The 16923-nt window shown below is 35.3% G+C and overlaps 2 protein-coding genes across 8 annotated transcripts; both read right to left on the bottom strand.

Moving 5' to 3' along the window:
* Positions 1-3193: 3193 nt before the first annotated feature.
* Positions 3194-10813, bottom strand: LOC133705387 (SNF2 domain-containing protein CLASSY 2-like). 5 transcript variants are annotated; one of them, XM_062130556.1, is made up of 9 exons: positions 10516-10810; positions 9270-9602; positions 9025-9111; positions 8263-8513; positions 6280-7914; positions 6031-6159; positions 4916-5708; positions 3763-4228; positions 3194-3662 (listed from the first exon to the last, which is right to left on the bottom strand). In XM_062130556.1, the coding sequence occupies exons 3-8, from the start codon at positions 9071-9073 to the stop codon at positions 3786-3788; spliced, it is 3300 nt and encodes a 1099-aa protein (XP_061986540.1). In that variant the 5' UTR covers positions 9074-9111; positions 9270-9602; positions 10516-10810; the 3' UTR covers positions 3194-3662; positions 3763-3785. The 5 variants fall into 5 exon arrangements, with proteins under 5 accessions (XP_061986540.1, XP_061986536.1, XP_061986537.1 ...); XM_062130552.1 differs by having other exon boundaries at positions 3763-5708; positions 10516-10808; XM_062130553.1 differs by having other exon boundaries at positions 3763-5708; positions 9270-9588; positions 10516-10808.
* Positions 10814-12825: 2012 nt separating this feature from the next.
* Positions 12826-14936, bottom strand: LOC133704472 (dehydration-responsive element-binding protein 2C-like). Of its 3 annotated transcripts, none has more exons than XM_062129299.1 (2): positions 14692-14936; positions 12826-13984 (listed from the first exon to the last, which is right to left on the bottom strand). In XM_062129299.1, exon 2 carries the CDS (start codon positions 13918-13920, stop codon positions 13057-13059), a length of 864 nt encoding a protein of 287 aa, XP_061985283.1. In that variant the 5' UTR covers positions 13921-13984; positions 14692-14936; the 3' UTR covers positions 12826-13056. The 3 variants fall into 3 exon arrangements, with proteins under 3 accessions (XP_061985283.1, XP_061985285.1, XP_061985284.1); XM_062129301.1 differs by having other exon boundaries at positions 12826-13966; XM_062129300.1 differs by having other exon boundaries at positions 12826-13958.
* Positions 14937-16923: the final 1987 nt, after the last annotated feature.

Here is a 16923-nt window from a genome sequence, read left to right as displayed (position 1 = left end):
TGCTTGTCATTCAATAAAAAAATAATTTACTCTAATTTATTCTTTTTGCAATTGTTACAAATTATTAAATTGATAAAATATTACGACCTCTCTCTTGCTTATATTTCTCTTTTTTTTTCTTTATGATTTGTAATTTTATATATATATATATATAGTCTTGTCCATGTCTTCTATGTCCCTCAAACTTGATTTTGTCTCTATTGCAACAACCAAATATATTTTCATTCCTCGTGTCTTATTTTTTCCTTTAGACAAACAAACAATACTTCGATACATCACTAAATTTATAGAGAGCCATGTTGGTTGTATTCGTGTTTTGTTAGAGGATATTTGGAGGGCGGCTAGCCCTGGAATAATCCGTGTGTAATTTTCGGAGCACAGTTCTCATTCCAATAAAATAAAAAATAAAAAACCAAGCCTTGTAACTGAATCAAAACTTTTACGCCAAACTACTTTCTATTTTTTTTTAATATTTACTTACTATTATAAAAAAATTGATAAATAAAAAATACTTTATGATTAAAGAAAAACATTACTTGGTTTTTAATAAAGAATTTTCCTTTTATTTCGGGTAGATTACACATTTGTCAAAGAACCAATTCAACTAAAAAACTTAAACTTTTAGGTGAGATCTCGGGATATGATTTATATTATTCTTTAACACACCCCCTCAAGTGAAAGTCTTTTGGACTTGAAACTTGTATAGACCCATATTACCTTGTGCTTAATTTTTTTTATCAAATAAATAGAAATAGTGAGATTCAAATTCGAAACTGCTTGGTCATCAAGGTTTTGATACTATGTTAAAGAACCAATTCAACCCAAAAACTTAAGCTTTTAGATGAGATCCCAGAATATGATTTATATTATTCTCAAACAACCTTCTTGAAGTTATGAAAAAATAAAAAACATCTTGATATTTGTTAATTAATTATATCAAATTTGATTTTTAATTTTTTGATTGCTATAGAGTTTATTTTGATATTTTTTAATTTCATCCCTTAAAATTTAATTTTTATACCAACTTTGGTCCTTATTTTTTTTTTTATTTTTTTTTCTCTTATTCTTTTTTTCAATTGAGAATTTCTATATATATTTTATCTCTATTCTTTTAATTGCTTTCTATTTTATTTAAAATATTCTATGAAATTGATTTTTTTTCAATTTAATCTTCTTTTATTTTTTTTATTTATCATATTTGATTTTCATTCTTTTAATTGTTATTTGTTTTATTTAAAACAATTTATGAATTTATTTTTTAATTTTATCCTCTAAATTTTTTATATGTCAAACCCATTCCCCATTCTTTTGATAAACTTGAAAAAAAAATAAATCTAAAAATTATTTTACCATTTTTTATGACATCATCAAATATAAAAAGCATTAACTTTTCACCAATTTACTTCCCATTTAATTCGCTTTTCAAAATAAAAATAAGCTGTGCCAAGTACATATTATAAACCTTCCCACAAAGGAGAAATTTCAACCGAAAAAGAAAAGGGAATCAATCACCTGCAACTCTTCGTAAACCAATGCCAATTGAAAGCCGTGCAGTGTAAGCAGTGGCAAAAAAACATTCACTCAATATTGTCAAACATAACGAAGAGAATTGGAAAAACACCAAGAAATAAATAAGATAGAGATTACAAGCAGGCTAGCCTTGGAATGAATCAACTTCCCTATAAAAACGGATCTATGGAATTCTTAGTCAGGGAAATTAATCTGGTGTGGATTATATGTGAGAGTCGAATTGAAGTTATAAATTTTCACGACCAAGTTGCAATTGATGTTTATTTTATTTTCGTCAACTTGGGACATACCGTGGATGTTCGGCTGATAGATGCTCCTAACAGTTCATGGTTGAGGTCATCTTTGAGAGGCCAACAGTTTTGCAAGTTGATGGTGGTATATCCATCGAATCCAACCCATGGTTTTGCCACTTAATACCACTATAAGATACGCATCCCTCTCAAGAAGAGCCAACAATTTAACCTCGGTAAAAGAGTTCTCGAGCAGTGGTGGAAGTAGAAAATAAAATTAAAAAGGATTAAATTTTTAATTATTTTATTACTTAAACTAAAATTATAAATATAATTAAAAAAAAGGTTGAAAAACAAATTCTTGCAGGAACCGGAACCCCTACCAACCCCTCCCTGACTCCGTCCCTGTTCTCGAGGACTTCAAAATCAAAACTGTAGTGTGATGTCCGTTAGTGATGCACATTGTTATGCCGAGACCAACTCGGATTATCATTTTAATATTGCAACTTACCATTTCATTCGTTCCTTGTCTGTCTGTATAATGTCAGGGAACCATGCGCCGGGAGGACGATGTGAGTTTTTTTTTGGATGAAATTCTATATATACGCAAAAGCTTACGAACATGACTGCTCACCATCTCCAACTATTGAATTAGAGGTATATTCATATATGTTAGCCACTCACCTTTTTTTCTCAGCTAGTGGGGGTAATTTCCACAACCACCTTGCATATGCACCTCAACAACGAGTCGAAATTTGACCACGAATATAATTAAGCACAAACATGTTCACAAGTAATGGTAGCAGGAGCTTTCTCCACTCACGGTCAAGTTCCAGTCAAACTTCTGGACTGGACAAGGAATGGATAACCGCATAATTAAAGTATCCGCCATGCCTTTGTCCGGTGCCTTTGGATGAAGGAAGCTCCATTCAAGCGATACGCTTATAGCTCACAGAAGAAAAAAGGCTGATGTTGAAGTGTAAAGGCATGTGGGCCTCTTTTAGACCAGAAGGATTACTGTCGGCCTGATGCCCATGTGTTATAATCTCAAAAGATATGAAAGCCCGATCCAGTTAATTATATGTAGCCCAAAAAGTAAGGCCAGGCTCGAAAGGCAGCTAAAAAAATTGTGGATTCAACTTCCTGTTACTATTTCAGGAGAGGAATGAAATTGATTATTATTAGTTGATACTGTGCTACTCACAAAAATAAAATAAAAATAAAAATAATAGAAGAGGCTTCCCTGCAAACAGTTCTACATGATTAATCCAAAGAAAGTAATCATTGGAACTATTCATAAAAAAAGAAGGTGATGATCGATACAACTTTATGGGTTTGCATCAGAAGATAAAACATAAAAGACAAGCATGCAAGTAGATTATGGATGCAAAACAAGCTATAAATATCATTATTGACTACAAGAAGCATCTCAATTATTAAAATAAACCATGTTCCATGTAAAATATGATCCCATGAAGCATCAAAACAGAGAAATTTATCAGATGATTCAGGTACTTGCATTTCAAGCTAAATTGAGTTATCATGATGTCTGCGGGCAGGTTTCAAAGCACCAGATTCTTTAACCTAGCATGTCAAGACTTAACATGTATGTACGCATAAGTTTTGAACAAAGTTTTCCCAATGCAATTAGGAATGTGATTTTGAATGATAATCTAACAGCATTGGAAATGAAATGACAGAAAACTAAACCAGTTCGTTAAGCTAAACAGCATTAGGATATATTATCCTGCTGACAAAGAAACTGCTTGAACAACTTGGACATGGAGCTTATTCTGAATGGCAAAGACATGGTTCAGCAAGTTATTATATTTGCCGTTAGCTCCATTGCAGCAATTACTTGAACCTTTGGAACCACAGAGAAACATAAGCAATATTGACGCCCTGATAATATAAAATGAAAAACAGATATAATGATTAAGCCAGAGAAAGACAAAAAAAAAAAAACAAGAGGAAACTGTAACAAAACCAGGAAATTTCTTACTCTTCAAGGAAGGTAGTCTACCATCAACTTGTTGAAGCCTTCTCGTTCTTCATTATCATATGGAATGACTTAACCCGGTCCTCCTCTACTATCTCCCGTAATACATCGTCCTCAATCTTTTCTGCTTGCCATCGAGAAGGGTCCTCCACAAATTCCTCACTAAATATCATGCGTGAGACCCATTCCTTCCATGCTGTCCTACGATACTTGTCCTCTTCAACTGTGCCTGTTGCCAGAAGCTGATACACATAAACCATCTTCTGTTGGCCAGGCCGAAAAGCTCGTGCAATGGCCTGCTTTGTCTTGGAAGGATTCCACTCCGAGTCCAAAAGAATTACCCGTGAAGCTGCTGTCAAACTTATTCCCTCGGCACAAGCTGTAATTGATGCAAGTAGAACCCTTGAAGGCCCTCCCAATTCCTCAAACTTATCCATCACTCTTCCTCGTTCAAACAGCTCTAGTTCCCCTGTAAGAACCAGAATTTCTTTACCCTGCTGCCATCTAAAGATATTCTCAAACAATTCAAGGAATAATTTAATGGGTGCAATGTTGTGGCAAAAGATCAGAACCTTCTCGTTCTTGACTACACGATACACAAGATTCAACACAAACATCACCTTGGACCCTTTCTTACAATCAAATCTTAACTTCTCAAGTTCCATCAGTTCCTCCAGATTATAAAATTTTTTAACACAGACAGAAGAATTGACCAATGAAGGATGTATTGAAGCAAGAGTTATCAAAAGCTCTACTTCCAGGGGGTATCCAGGGCATTTTTCCATTATTTTATGGAGTTTCACCAAAATCTGATGTTGAATATCTGTTGGATTCATCAATATGGTGTAAATCTGTATACCAGGAAGGGTGTCAGAAGCTGTGCCTTCATACACGTCAATGAACCCATTAGTCATGTTTCTCAGCATATTCAAACCCTGCATTTTCTCTTCAGCCTCATCCGAATTAATTTTGCTTGCAATGTTATCTATGAAGAATTTTCTGGCGCGAGATTCCAGCAAATGACGTGCTTTTTGTGCCCCTTTCTTTTTCCTCTTAAACTTCGGGTCTAATGCCTTCAGAACTTCTTTGATAAACATTGGTCTTGCCAGGGTAAGGGTGTTGAAATATTCACAAAAATTATTCTGAAACAAAGTACCTGAAAGCAATATTCTCAGATCTGTTTCCACTTTCATCAAAACCTTTCTCAACCTTGATTTTGTACTCCTGGGGTTGTGTCCTTCATCAAGTATCAACATTCCAGGACTCTCTCGCAGCACTTTAGCCATATATTTTCTGTGGTTGTACTTCGAGTCTTCTCTCATCAATGTCAAAAATGAGGTATAGCCCATTACAAGCACACTTGGTTGTGCATGCCACTTTTGCATTTTCTCCAGGCAATCCAAAATATGCACAACATCCTGGCTGGGCCTTGGACCTGATCCTCGAAGCGCTGCTGGAGTCTGCTTGAAGACTCTAGAAGATCTGGTGCCATGGATAAGATGAACTGGAACAGGGATTTCCCACTTGATAAATTCCTTGTACCAGGTATAGAGAGTTGTCTTTGGAGCAAGGACCAGAGGCCGTTTTCCTGGAAACAACTTCAAGTAACTGACAAGGAATGCAATGATGAGAAATGTTTTTCCAGCTCCAGGAGTATGAGAAACAACACAACCACCTATCTTCTTAGATGTTTTTTCCATATGTGCCGGTACCAAGGATCCAGCAGTGTTCTTCCATAGAAACTCAAAAGCCTTTTTCTGATGCATGTGTAATTTCGGTCTGAGCTCAGGGATCAAGTCCCAAACATTGTCATTCACTTCTGATACAGGCACATCTTCACCTGAGGTATGATTGCCAAAAAGACTCGAGCCCTCATCTTCATCAGGTTTAAGCTCCGAATCCTCTTCATTCTGTGGCTTACTTTCTGCAGTCCAGCCTGTGTGTTCCATCTAGAGAAATGTAAACGCGCATAGTATAATCAGGATTCTGTTTGAAACAATAGCATTAGATACTCCCATACAAAATTGTTGAAACTGAACAACTGAAGTTGGAACCTGCCATTAAACTACCCCACCTAGGAGACTATGGTCAAAGACCAACCAAAATGCAATGAGATGAAATTCAGTATACATTACACAAGCAGTAGGATACCTAATTATAACTACTAAGTGCCTCCCCTTCATACTCACTCGTCTATCCAGAGGGCTAATAAACGAGGTACAGCAGCCACATTGAAAACATTGGCATCATGGGTTTAAAAATTTGACTTACAAATGGTGCTGAAACATATTTTATTTCAGTTTTCACAAAGCCGCATATTTGGCATAATATCCCAATTTCTTCATCCAGTTTGAATTCGTGCTGGCAATTTTTCTGTGTAGTCTGAGTGGAAAGTAGAGCCTGCAAATCCTTGAGCCAATCAGAAACGGTAATGAAGAAAAAAATACGGTACAAGTGATATGAAAATATAAAAATAACGCACCTGTACAAAAAAGAATCAAATCAAATTAACAGTTCTACCTCATTATCTTCAAGTATATATGCTGATGCCAGGCATAGTTCCATCTCTCTCCACAACATTTCAGTTTCTGAGCTTTCTCCATCATCCTTAACCGAAGATGGTTCCATTTTCTCCTTCTGATCTGAGCTATGTTTTGCTTTAAACTCTTCCCACTGGTCAATAATGCGTGGAACCTCCTTTGACTTGATTGTGGCATCAATGTTCTTCATATAAGAACTTATGAGTTTATTGTACGCACCAGCACTTAAGGCTGTCCGCTTGTAAGTCATTGGCGCACAAGAATCATCCTGCTTTACATGTGTGGATCGGTATCTTGCTCTTTGAACTTTCTTAGTAGAAAATTTTCCACCCCATCCATTTCCAAACATCAAATCTCCATCACGATCATTCTTCCTGTGCGCAGCAGGAGAACTCTTTTTTCTGTAATAACTAATCGGAAATTCAATAAACGCTTGTGAATAAGGTTCAGGAGTCTTCTCAGGGGAATCAAATTGTTCAAAGGTTGCCAGAACATCTTCAGCATGCACAGGAACAATAGCAAGTTGATCTTGGTGTTCTCTTCTGTTAGCCACGCCTGATTTAACCTCCCTAATTTGAGTTCCATGCTTTTTTCTGTTGGCCATGCCTGATTCAGCATCCCCGAGTCGAGTTTGGTGTTCTATTCGGTCAGCCATGGTTGACTTTTGGCATTCTCTTCTCTTAGCCATGCCTGCTCGAACCTCCCCGGGCTCAGTTTGGTGATCTCTTCTGTTAACCACATTTGATTTAATCTCCTTCAAGTAAGTCTTGGTTCTGGAAACAGGGATACCTTCCAAGAGTTCTAGTTTACGAGAACTAACTCCCACTTCATTGCATGTTTGCTCTTCTGCACAACTTGCACCTGCATGTGTCCCAAACAGGTATGCCAGTGGTAAGTGCATTTCTTCTTCTTCTTCTTCTTCTGCCTTCCACTTCAGTGGTGTGTATGGCAGGGATCTTACCCAGCCAATTTCTGTCTCTGCAGGAGCATCACAGGCAAGGAAGCGCTCAGGTTGTACATTTCGACGCTTTGACCGCCGCAAACTCATAACATCATAGCATGGTGATTGTTCGGTCCCATTGGTGTCACTAATATGGCCTGCTTCACTACAAGCATCAGTGGGAACCAATTGGACCACAAATGGGGTTGAAATACTGTCTTTCACTTTGAAAGTTACACAATTTATGTGATTATTAGATTTTAATGAACAGTGCTCATTCTCACCACCCAAAATTTGGTAGACAATTTTATTTTGGACTGACCTTACATCAAATTCAACTTGCTTCAGAACTGATGCTACAAGCAGCCATGTAAGGTCAGCTGAAAACCTCCCCAAAAAGAGTTTGCTTCTTTGTACTAAAGAACAGTCCTCACAAAATTCCCAACGATAGAACTGAGCTTCTTGCTGATTGTTGTCTGCTTCACATGGATCGTTGTCAAGTTTCTGAAGAACAGAAATTTCATTGATTCCTACTGCTTCAGTTTCTTTACTAAGTCTGGCTCTCTCTGAACCAAGAGGGCCTTGGTTAACATAGAGGTTAACAAAAAATTGACATGAGCAGTGAGATACATGAGGTTTCCGCTTGATAGAACTTATCTTAGCATCAACCCACACCTACATGAGAAAGAGCATGTGAAAAACAACGTTAAATATGAACATCATAACTTTTGAAATTTAACTGCTGCAAAATTTAACGAGAAGCTCTTTCAAGCAGGAAAATTATTATGTATTCAGTGGGTGACAGGGATATTAGAGGAAGCAATTCAATGTTTTGTGCATTATGATGTGCATTTATTAAGCCACAAGAACTTTTTCAATCATGTTTAAGTCATGTGCTGTTCTAAAGAAATGCAAACAGTTGTAAACACTCAATAAGCAAGATTGTGATAAATGTACACCATCTATAGTCCTCTCATAGTTACAGAGCTTTCAGTAATGCAGCAACATGAAAAGGTCACTTACAGGTTCTGAATTTCCTTCCCCAGTATTCTTCGCGCGCTCAGAAGATGAAAGCACACAAACATCAATACCAGGCCTCAGAAAGCATGTGCAATCAGATGAGGTAGCTTTCCTCGACTTCACTCGAACGTTTGAGAAAGGACCCTTCTCCTCAATTCTATGATGGCTATCTACAAAATGCACAGTCATAGCCCCATACCTGATTTGTATAAGCTCCACGCTTTGCCAAGAGCCACAGCATAAAGCCTCAAAAGCTAAGCGAATAAAGCATCAATAGAACCATATTAAAAAGATAGTTATCACAACACGTGATGCATATACAATTGCAAAAAATATTTCGGGAATCCATAGCCATTTGAAAAATGAAACCATCCAGGCTTCAACAACTTAAATCGGAATATTCTTAACGATCAAACGCACAGATTTCATCGCTGCATAAATAGTAAGGACAAATGATTTTTAAGATTAAAAAAATCTGAATTTGATGGTTCACACCATCAATTTGTCTTTTATGATTGTCCCATCTTAGCTCAAACATTATGTGGCTCTGACAATTTGGCTATCCAAAAAACACATATATGCTTATATAACTTCCACAGGCCAACAATTTATGATAATACATGAACCTATATTTAGCATGGACTCCTTGCTCAGAATAACAAAAACTTATGCTCCTCAGTATTGGGGCTCGCTCCTAAGTAAAGTTAAGGATAACATTAGAAATAAAAAAAGAGAGAGTAAGGGAATTAAGGAGGTAATACATACGGTGTGCATTAAATGGATGCTTGGACTGATGTAAACGCTTTCTCTTCATTGTTAATCAGCGAAGAAGCTAATTCTCTTCAGCAAACCCTGAGATAGTAGAAAGAAAATGACAGCATCATCATATACTCAAGGAGATACATTTAAATTCGAACTTGAAACCAATTAATGTTCATGAAGTACATGAAATTCCACCAAAGTAGCTTTTCTTTATCTAGTAATTTAGATTTGATGCAACAAGCTTTTACCAGTAAATTCCAAGTGAGTGAACAGTCCTTTGAGCCACAATGCAATAATCCAGGCTGCATAAATGAGGATTCAAACTATAGATGTGAGCCTCAACAGCTCATCCCAAGCTCCCCCGTTTTCCACTTGGCTAAACCAGTGGGGAATGACGAGTCCCACAAAATAGGTCAATAAGCATCTGCATTTTGTCTAATGGTAGATGTGAGCCTCAACAGCTCATCCCAAGCTCCCCCGTTTTCCACTTGGCTAAACCAGTGGGGAATGACGAGTCCCACAAAATAGGTCAATAAGCATCTGCATTTTGTCTAATGGTTCTCACCTCTGCAAAACCAAGACTGGAGAGAGTTGGAGTTTTACACTTGTCACTTTAAGAGGGAAAAAAAACGGAAAAGAAAAGAAAAGAAATAGTAAGATTGGCAAGCAGTGCCATGGCATCATTATTGTTTTTGGTGCCAATTTTTTTCCTTGGTATTGCCATACCATCAATTATTTAATATAGCCATGACAGAGTTCAGTCCAAGTCTAGTGCTATCATTTCAAGCCAGGGTGATCAAAATAACGCCTACTTGCTTTCACCTGAGAAATTTTTACAAGGACTAGTTCGCTCGTTGGTCCAGCACAGTTTTAACTAGTTGATGCAATGGAGCCTACGGTTTATAACTGTTTGGAGTGTAAACCAAGAGAGAGTGATTGGTTTGGTGGAATGAACCAGCTCCATGCAATAGTTTCTCGCTTTTACCCAAGGATTCTTGTTCTACGAACTAGAAAATTAAAAGGAAAAAAGAAAAAAAAAACCAGAGAAAGAAACGTGATTATTTACACTCCCATTAGTGAGTAGTGACTTTCGCTCTCTTTTCCTGGTTATAAATCCATGATACGGTAAATTAATCGGCAATTAGTAGATGATGTTGAGTATGAGACTTCTGTGGTAAGTAGTTAAGCAACAATACTTACAACCCCCTTTTCTTCTTGTTTTTTTTTTCTCACTGGAAAAATGAAGGGGAAATCCACCTTTTTATCATTCTAGCAATCATTCCCTAGAAAGTAATGTTGCAAAAAAAATCTCCTCTTTTTCAACCCCAAAAAGAAATCTAAGAAACATTCAAGCTTGAACCAGTCAAAACCCCTTGTCAGTACCAGTTTTATATCAGAAAGGAAGACAGAGCAGAGGGTTGTCTCAACAAACATGAAAGAAAAAAAGAGAGGTATGTAAAAGGAAAGGAAGTTATTATACTAAAAGTAAAATACCTGAACAGAACTTCTGTGTGTCTGATAAAAAGGCAGATTGGGGTGAGTTATGATGGAAAGGAGTTAGGCTCCGGCAAGGTTTTCATCGAGAAAGAGACACTGAGCCATGAAAATGGAGTGGACTTGGAGATGTGGATGCTCGGTACCCGCTAGAACCGAGAGGGGAATAGTGGGGCGAAGAATCCTATAAGTGGTCTGGGTCACTGGGAACCTCGGGGTTTGTGTTATTGCGTTGGTAAAATCATAGGTGTCTGTTCGTGGTGAACCAGTTGGCCTGTTTGGTAGTAAATTCATGAGTTTGGTCTGTTCTGGTCGTAAATGAGTGTGGTTTAAATTATTTTTTAAAATGTTTTTTTAAAATATATATTAATTTAAAAATTAAAAAAATTAAAAACTTTTAAAATGTAAAAACAGACCTATACAATGGTCAAACAGTGACGTGCGAAGGAAAAGAGTGAATTACTGTATTATGTAAAGGGATCGCTGTGATTTTTCTTTTTCTTTTTCCTCTGTTTTTTCTTTTTATTTTGATCCCTTGATTTTTTTGGTACTTTGATATTATATTTATTCAGAACTGATATCGATGATTTGCTTTTTATATTTACATGTGATCATCTTGTGATATCCGAGGAATATGTCCTCACTTGATCATGCCTTGGAATATCTCTTAAATTCTAGGTCTCTGCACAAATAACGTGTCCTTGCGTAGGTTAAGAGTTCATCTGGAATTGTTGCTATCTGAGCTGATAATATTTGAAGAAACGTGATGCAGGAGATTGGAATATGGTGGTGTTGGCGGCGTCTTTATAAGGCCATCACTGACAATTTTCTTTTAAAAAATAGAGTATCAGAATTATGCTCAATAAATATACCACTTCTTATACTTCTTGCTTTTTTTTTCAAGAACGAACCTTTTAATTTCCATATTGCACCGTCGTGGGGTTCTAAATATCAAAAGAGAAAAAAAAACATAATTAAATGGTATTGTACTTTATATTTTTTACTTAAAAATACATTAAAAAATTGTAAAAATATATTTATTTTTAACTAGTACATCAAAATTATATAAAAAAATTTAAAATATATATTAATTTAATATTATTTAAAACAAATATATTTTTAAAAAGCCCACGCACTCCAAGACAAAGTATTACACTCGACTTTGACGAGGTAAGACAGACAAGAAAGAAAACGCTCGACTGGAGCACGCACCACGGAATACCGATTCTTTTTTCCCCCTTTGGGCTGCAAATTATGTTTATGTCGTAGCAAAACGAAAAAACAGTGACTTCTCTTCAATTATTTTCGAGGGAAAAAAAATAGTAGACAGAGCTTAAAGAGAGTGATAAAGGTCAAACCACTTTCGTCGTTAAGTACACGTTAGTGGCTAGCCAGAGGCCATAGGCTATATCACTCTCTTTATAGCCCAGGGTCCAGATCACAGGAGCTGTCCAACTACGAAACCTAACAGGGAGGTGTGTCGTCAGTCTTCTTTTTCAGACCTAAAATGTCAGCATCTTTTTTCGAGATTTGTCGCTCTCATCTAGACTTCTTGTGCTCCGAGCTAATAAAACGCGCACTCTGGGCACTCATAACTGAACCGGGCTTTAATTATATCAAGATCTACGTACGATGCCCAGGCCCATAATCTATTATTGACCTGAATTGGTAGATAAGCCCATACAATCTATGATCAATGGAAAAAAAAAAAAAAGTTTTTGGATTATTTTTTTTTAATTAAAAGGAAGGGAAATAAATGGGTTTTGAGCGGTGGTGTTAGAAAGCACACGGTCTGCGAGATTCCCTGGCGTCTCATCTAAGGCACTGGGAAATGGGAATAAATTATCCGTTGATTCGAACTGCTTTTCTTCCGTCTCATGAATTTGAGCTTTTGTTCCCTTTGATTGATTTACTCCAGACAATTTCAGTGACAGAAAGATAGGCTCATTGCATCGAAGGAAAAAGATAGAAGCAAGTAATTTTCTTCTATCGGACGCGGACTTCCACCTTAGCTTCCATGTCATTTAGATAATAGGTATAGTATTATAATGAATAATGACAGATATTTTTAAAAATATTTTTTATTTAGAGATATATTAAAATAATATTATTTTAAAAAATATATTTTTAAATTAACATATTAAAATAATATAAAAACATAAAAAAATAATTTCAAAGGAAATAAAAAAATTTCATTATAATAAAATGTATGAGCGAATGATTCGCTTGCAATGCGTTTAAATAAGTTAGTAACTGAATTAATTACTACAAATAGATGAGATCAGCAAATTAGAATGTCTGAAAGACCAGTAAACACAATACAAAAAAAATTTAAATAACCACTAAATGAATGACAAGAGATCCCTAGCTTAGTTCACTAACATCGGTTTGATAATTAACAATTGTTTTTCAAGTTTGGCTTCTAATTTGCAAAATGTAAATCAAGGGACTAAAAAACCAGTTTACATCATAATTTACGAGCCTTCAATCAGAACCTAGAAACACAAACACTATTTTACTCGAGAAAACGCTACAAAGCTGTCAAAATCCTAAGCTGAAGTACCCCTCTGCTCCTGTCATCCCAGAATCAATATCCCCTAGCAGCTCTTCTACGCTAAAGATCTCATCCCAGCCGTAGCTGTGCCAGTCATTGGTCCACGAAGGATTTTCTGATTGAATCTTCAACTCATCTTGACTCAGCTTGCTATTTTTTTCAACTCCCCGAGAACAATCCTCAATATGTTGGCTTGATACATTCTGCTCGTAAACCTCAGCTTGGCTTGATACATTCTGCTCGCAATCCTCAGCTTGGCTTGATATATTTGTCATCCAATCCTCAGCTTGGCTTAATACATTCTGGTTAGGATCCTCGCACACACAAACCTCAGAGTGGGTTGATGTGGTGACGGAGTCAACAGGACTTGCAGCTGAAGAATAGTATGATGGTGTCACAGCAGAGAAGTTATCCTTCGATGAGCTTGTTGAATTCACCGCTTCTGGAATGTTTAAACGAGCACAAGAACCATACATAGCTCGTGCAGCATTATCATAGGCAAGAGCAGCTTCATAGGCAGTAGGAAAAGTACCCAGCCATAGCCTAGGCCCTCTGTTTGGCTCCCGAATCTCAGCAACCCACTTCCCCCATGTCCTCTGTCTCACACCTCTGTAATTGCAGACTGAATTCTCTGGCCCTCCTTTACCTTTCATGCACCCCTTCTTTGAGCCCTTGGCAGGAACTTTACGAACTGGTTTATTACCTCCATCACCTTGAGCATCAAGATGCTCATTGTATTCCTTCCACTTTTGAAGGGTCTCAGCTACAGATTTATCACTTGCCCTTTTCCTCTTCTTAGTAGAATCCATGGACATGGAAGTGGCGTTCGAACCTTGAATAAGAGTACCCATATTCTCGATCTCAGGACCCAATAATTATGATCCCAGTACTGCAAAACTACAGGAGTTTCAGAATCTGCAGTAGATAGAAAAGTAAAATTATGCACCACTGCCACAAACTTGAACAGGAGAAACACAATAAAATAACAAATCTCAAAATCTCCAAAGAGTGACTCCACTACAGCTAATGTTCGATATATGTGTACATAGAGAACCAGCTAATTCTCATCCTCTCAGGCCAACAAATTTACTTGTTCGTAAAGTTTTCTCTATTTTGTCCTATTTTAAGTTTTCCTCTTCCGAGAAGGAGATTTTCCTTGACTAGCAAGGAATAAGCCTCTATCAATTAAAGCACTTGAAAGAGTAAGTATTATTAGGCATCACCGAGAGAGTTGTCTTGACCACCAAGTAAATCAATAAACCCAGACAGTAAGAAGATTTCCTCTGTAACCAAACAGGCCCACAAAAACTTAACAAAGAAGATCTAATTTCTAGAACAAGAATTCACCACAACACAAACACCAAACAAGCTTTGTAATATCTCACAATCCAATTGGGTTTTTAACACCCAGAATTTCTTCCAATTATAATAACTCCAAATTCTGAAACCCTAACCCGGAAAACGAAATTCACCTATCAAACACCAAGAAACCAGAGATTACCACCAGTTAAAAAAAGCCCAGGTCCCCAATTCAATCAATCAAACCCTAGAAACAAAAACGAAACTGAATATATATATATATAAAAAAAAAAAAAACCTTAGGCTGAGATTAACCAACTAACCTGTCAACCAATGGAGAAGAAATTCGCTTCAAGAAATCAAAATCTTCGAGACCAGACACGTATCACTTAAATTTCCTTGGCTTCTAATTCTCTTATGGAATTGTTGTCGTATGATGATTTCCTTTTCTTTTCAGCGCGTTTCTTTCTTTTCTTTTCTTTTCTTTTTTCTTCGCTGTCGAGAGAGAAAATGAGAGGTTTTAAAAGAAACAGAGAGGTCACGCCCAGCTTTAATCGATTAATAATCGAGAAATCTGTAGAAACTTGAGCGTACCGAGATATTTATAGGCTTTATCTGGATACTTTTGTAAATTAGATTTTTTATCGATGACGTGTCGATTTTACATTGGTGACTCTGACACCTGGGAACGCGAAACTTCTCGAACCAAGAGAGGCTCTCGTCTCTACATGGCACCAAAGGAATTCCCCTCTTTAGGCCTCTTTCTGACTAGTTTCTCCCTGGTGCTTCCTTGAACTTTCCATTTTGCCATTTAAACTTGTTTATTCCATCTTTTTGTTTCATTTTAATTGCCATTGGTTTTTAAACAGAATATTTTAATAGAGATAATTTGTTCTGTTTGATCTTTTGAAGGTATTTTAATTTGTTCGTAAATCATACTAAAATAAGTAACTAATTTTTCTAATAAATATGGTTTCAAGATCTAAAATGTATATTAATTAGAATTATGCTGATTTTATTCTTGAAATGCATAGATTATTACTAGTTTATAGGTTTTTGTTGTGTCATATCAATTTTTTTAACATAACAAAAAATATTTATATCATAAAAAATTAATTAACATTGTTTTTAACTTATCTAATGAGTTAATTTTAAAAATTTATTGCACGACTCTTTACTCAATTCAAATTTAAAATTAAACAAAATAAAAATTATATTAAATAGATTCAATCAACTTTGTCAATTAAAAAACAATTCAGACAAGAGTTAAAAAGTTAAGGGTTTAAATTGAGGGGAAAAAAACAATGAAAATAACAAAAAAAATTCATAATCTAATTCAGGTTTTAAATTAAATTGTGCAGGGTTATCCTAATATGACTAAATCGACTTGACTGCTTCAAAAATAACCCAATCAACCAATAAACAAAATATAAAGATAAAATTAATAAAAAAAACATCTTAACTCGACTCCTTGTCATGTCTGTGTTTAAAATTAAAATATTTAGAAATTATTATAAAATGATACGGTTACATTAGTCATCTAAACACAATCTGTATGAAGCCGCATGATTTCTTCTAATTGTTCTAGTAGAACAGGGTAATAATCAATACATATCGAAAAATGAACATTTTTCATCTATCAAAATTAAATATTCATATGTGAAGTAAACATTCATGAGAATGCTATGTCTGCGTAATAGAGACTTCACATGGAGAAGCTCGTGTGCTATGGACTGGAATTGACTCTATTTTACAAGTGTGATTTTTGGTAGATGTATGATTTGGGTGTTTATAAGGTGTTTTGAAATCAGTAGGATTGCTTTTCAAGTGTTTTTTATTTTAAAATTTATTAAAATAATATTTTTTATTTTTAAAAAAATTATTTTTGATATAAACATATGAAAATGACATGAAAATATAAAACATAAAATATATATTAATTTTAAAAAAATAAAAAAATTTCAGAATTTTTTAAAAGCATTTTTCAAACCAAACACTGCTTAAGTCATTCAAGTTACTAGTGAAAAAAAAAAAGATAAATAAAGACTACTTGTAAAAAAAAAAAAAAAAACACAGAGAAACACAAGAACACAAGTCTCAATTTCAGCTCAACATTGCAGGATCAAATAAGAAACGGTTACTGTAAAATTATCATGGACATTTAAGACTGTGCCATAAGATTATCATATTATAAAGCACAGAAAAAAAAAAGAGCTTATAGCTGCATAGTTTTTTATTTTGTTGAAAAATAGCATTGTTTTTTTTAAATAGTAAAATAATACATTTTTAAAAAATTTGGCAAAACAAAATGGATGTTGTTGGTGAAAACCTGACATTCCAAAGAAATTGTTAAATAAATTAAAACAAACTACAATGAGAAGATAATAAAAGAAAGAAATTAACCTTGAAATGCTAAATTACAATACAACATGTGCTATTAAAAAAATCTCTTAATATGATTTTAACAACATTTAAAAAAGTCAGCAACAACAATCATAGCAGGTAACATAAGCCATGCAAAGAAGTTAAATGACTTTCTTGTCTCTAATAACATG

Source organism: Populus nigra, chromosome 10 (genome assembly GCF_951802175.1).
Source record: "Populus nigra chromosome 10, ddPopNigr1.1, whole genome shotgun sequence".
In the NCBI taxonomy this organism is placed as follows: Eukaryota; Viridiplantae; Streptophyta; class Magnoliopsida; order Malpighiales; family Salicaceae; genus Populus; species Populus nigra.
Note: the sequence above shows the minus strand (reverse complement) of the source record. Positions and strands in the feature narration are given on the sequence as shown.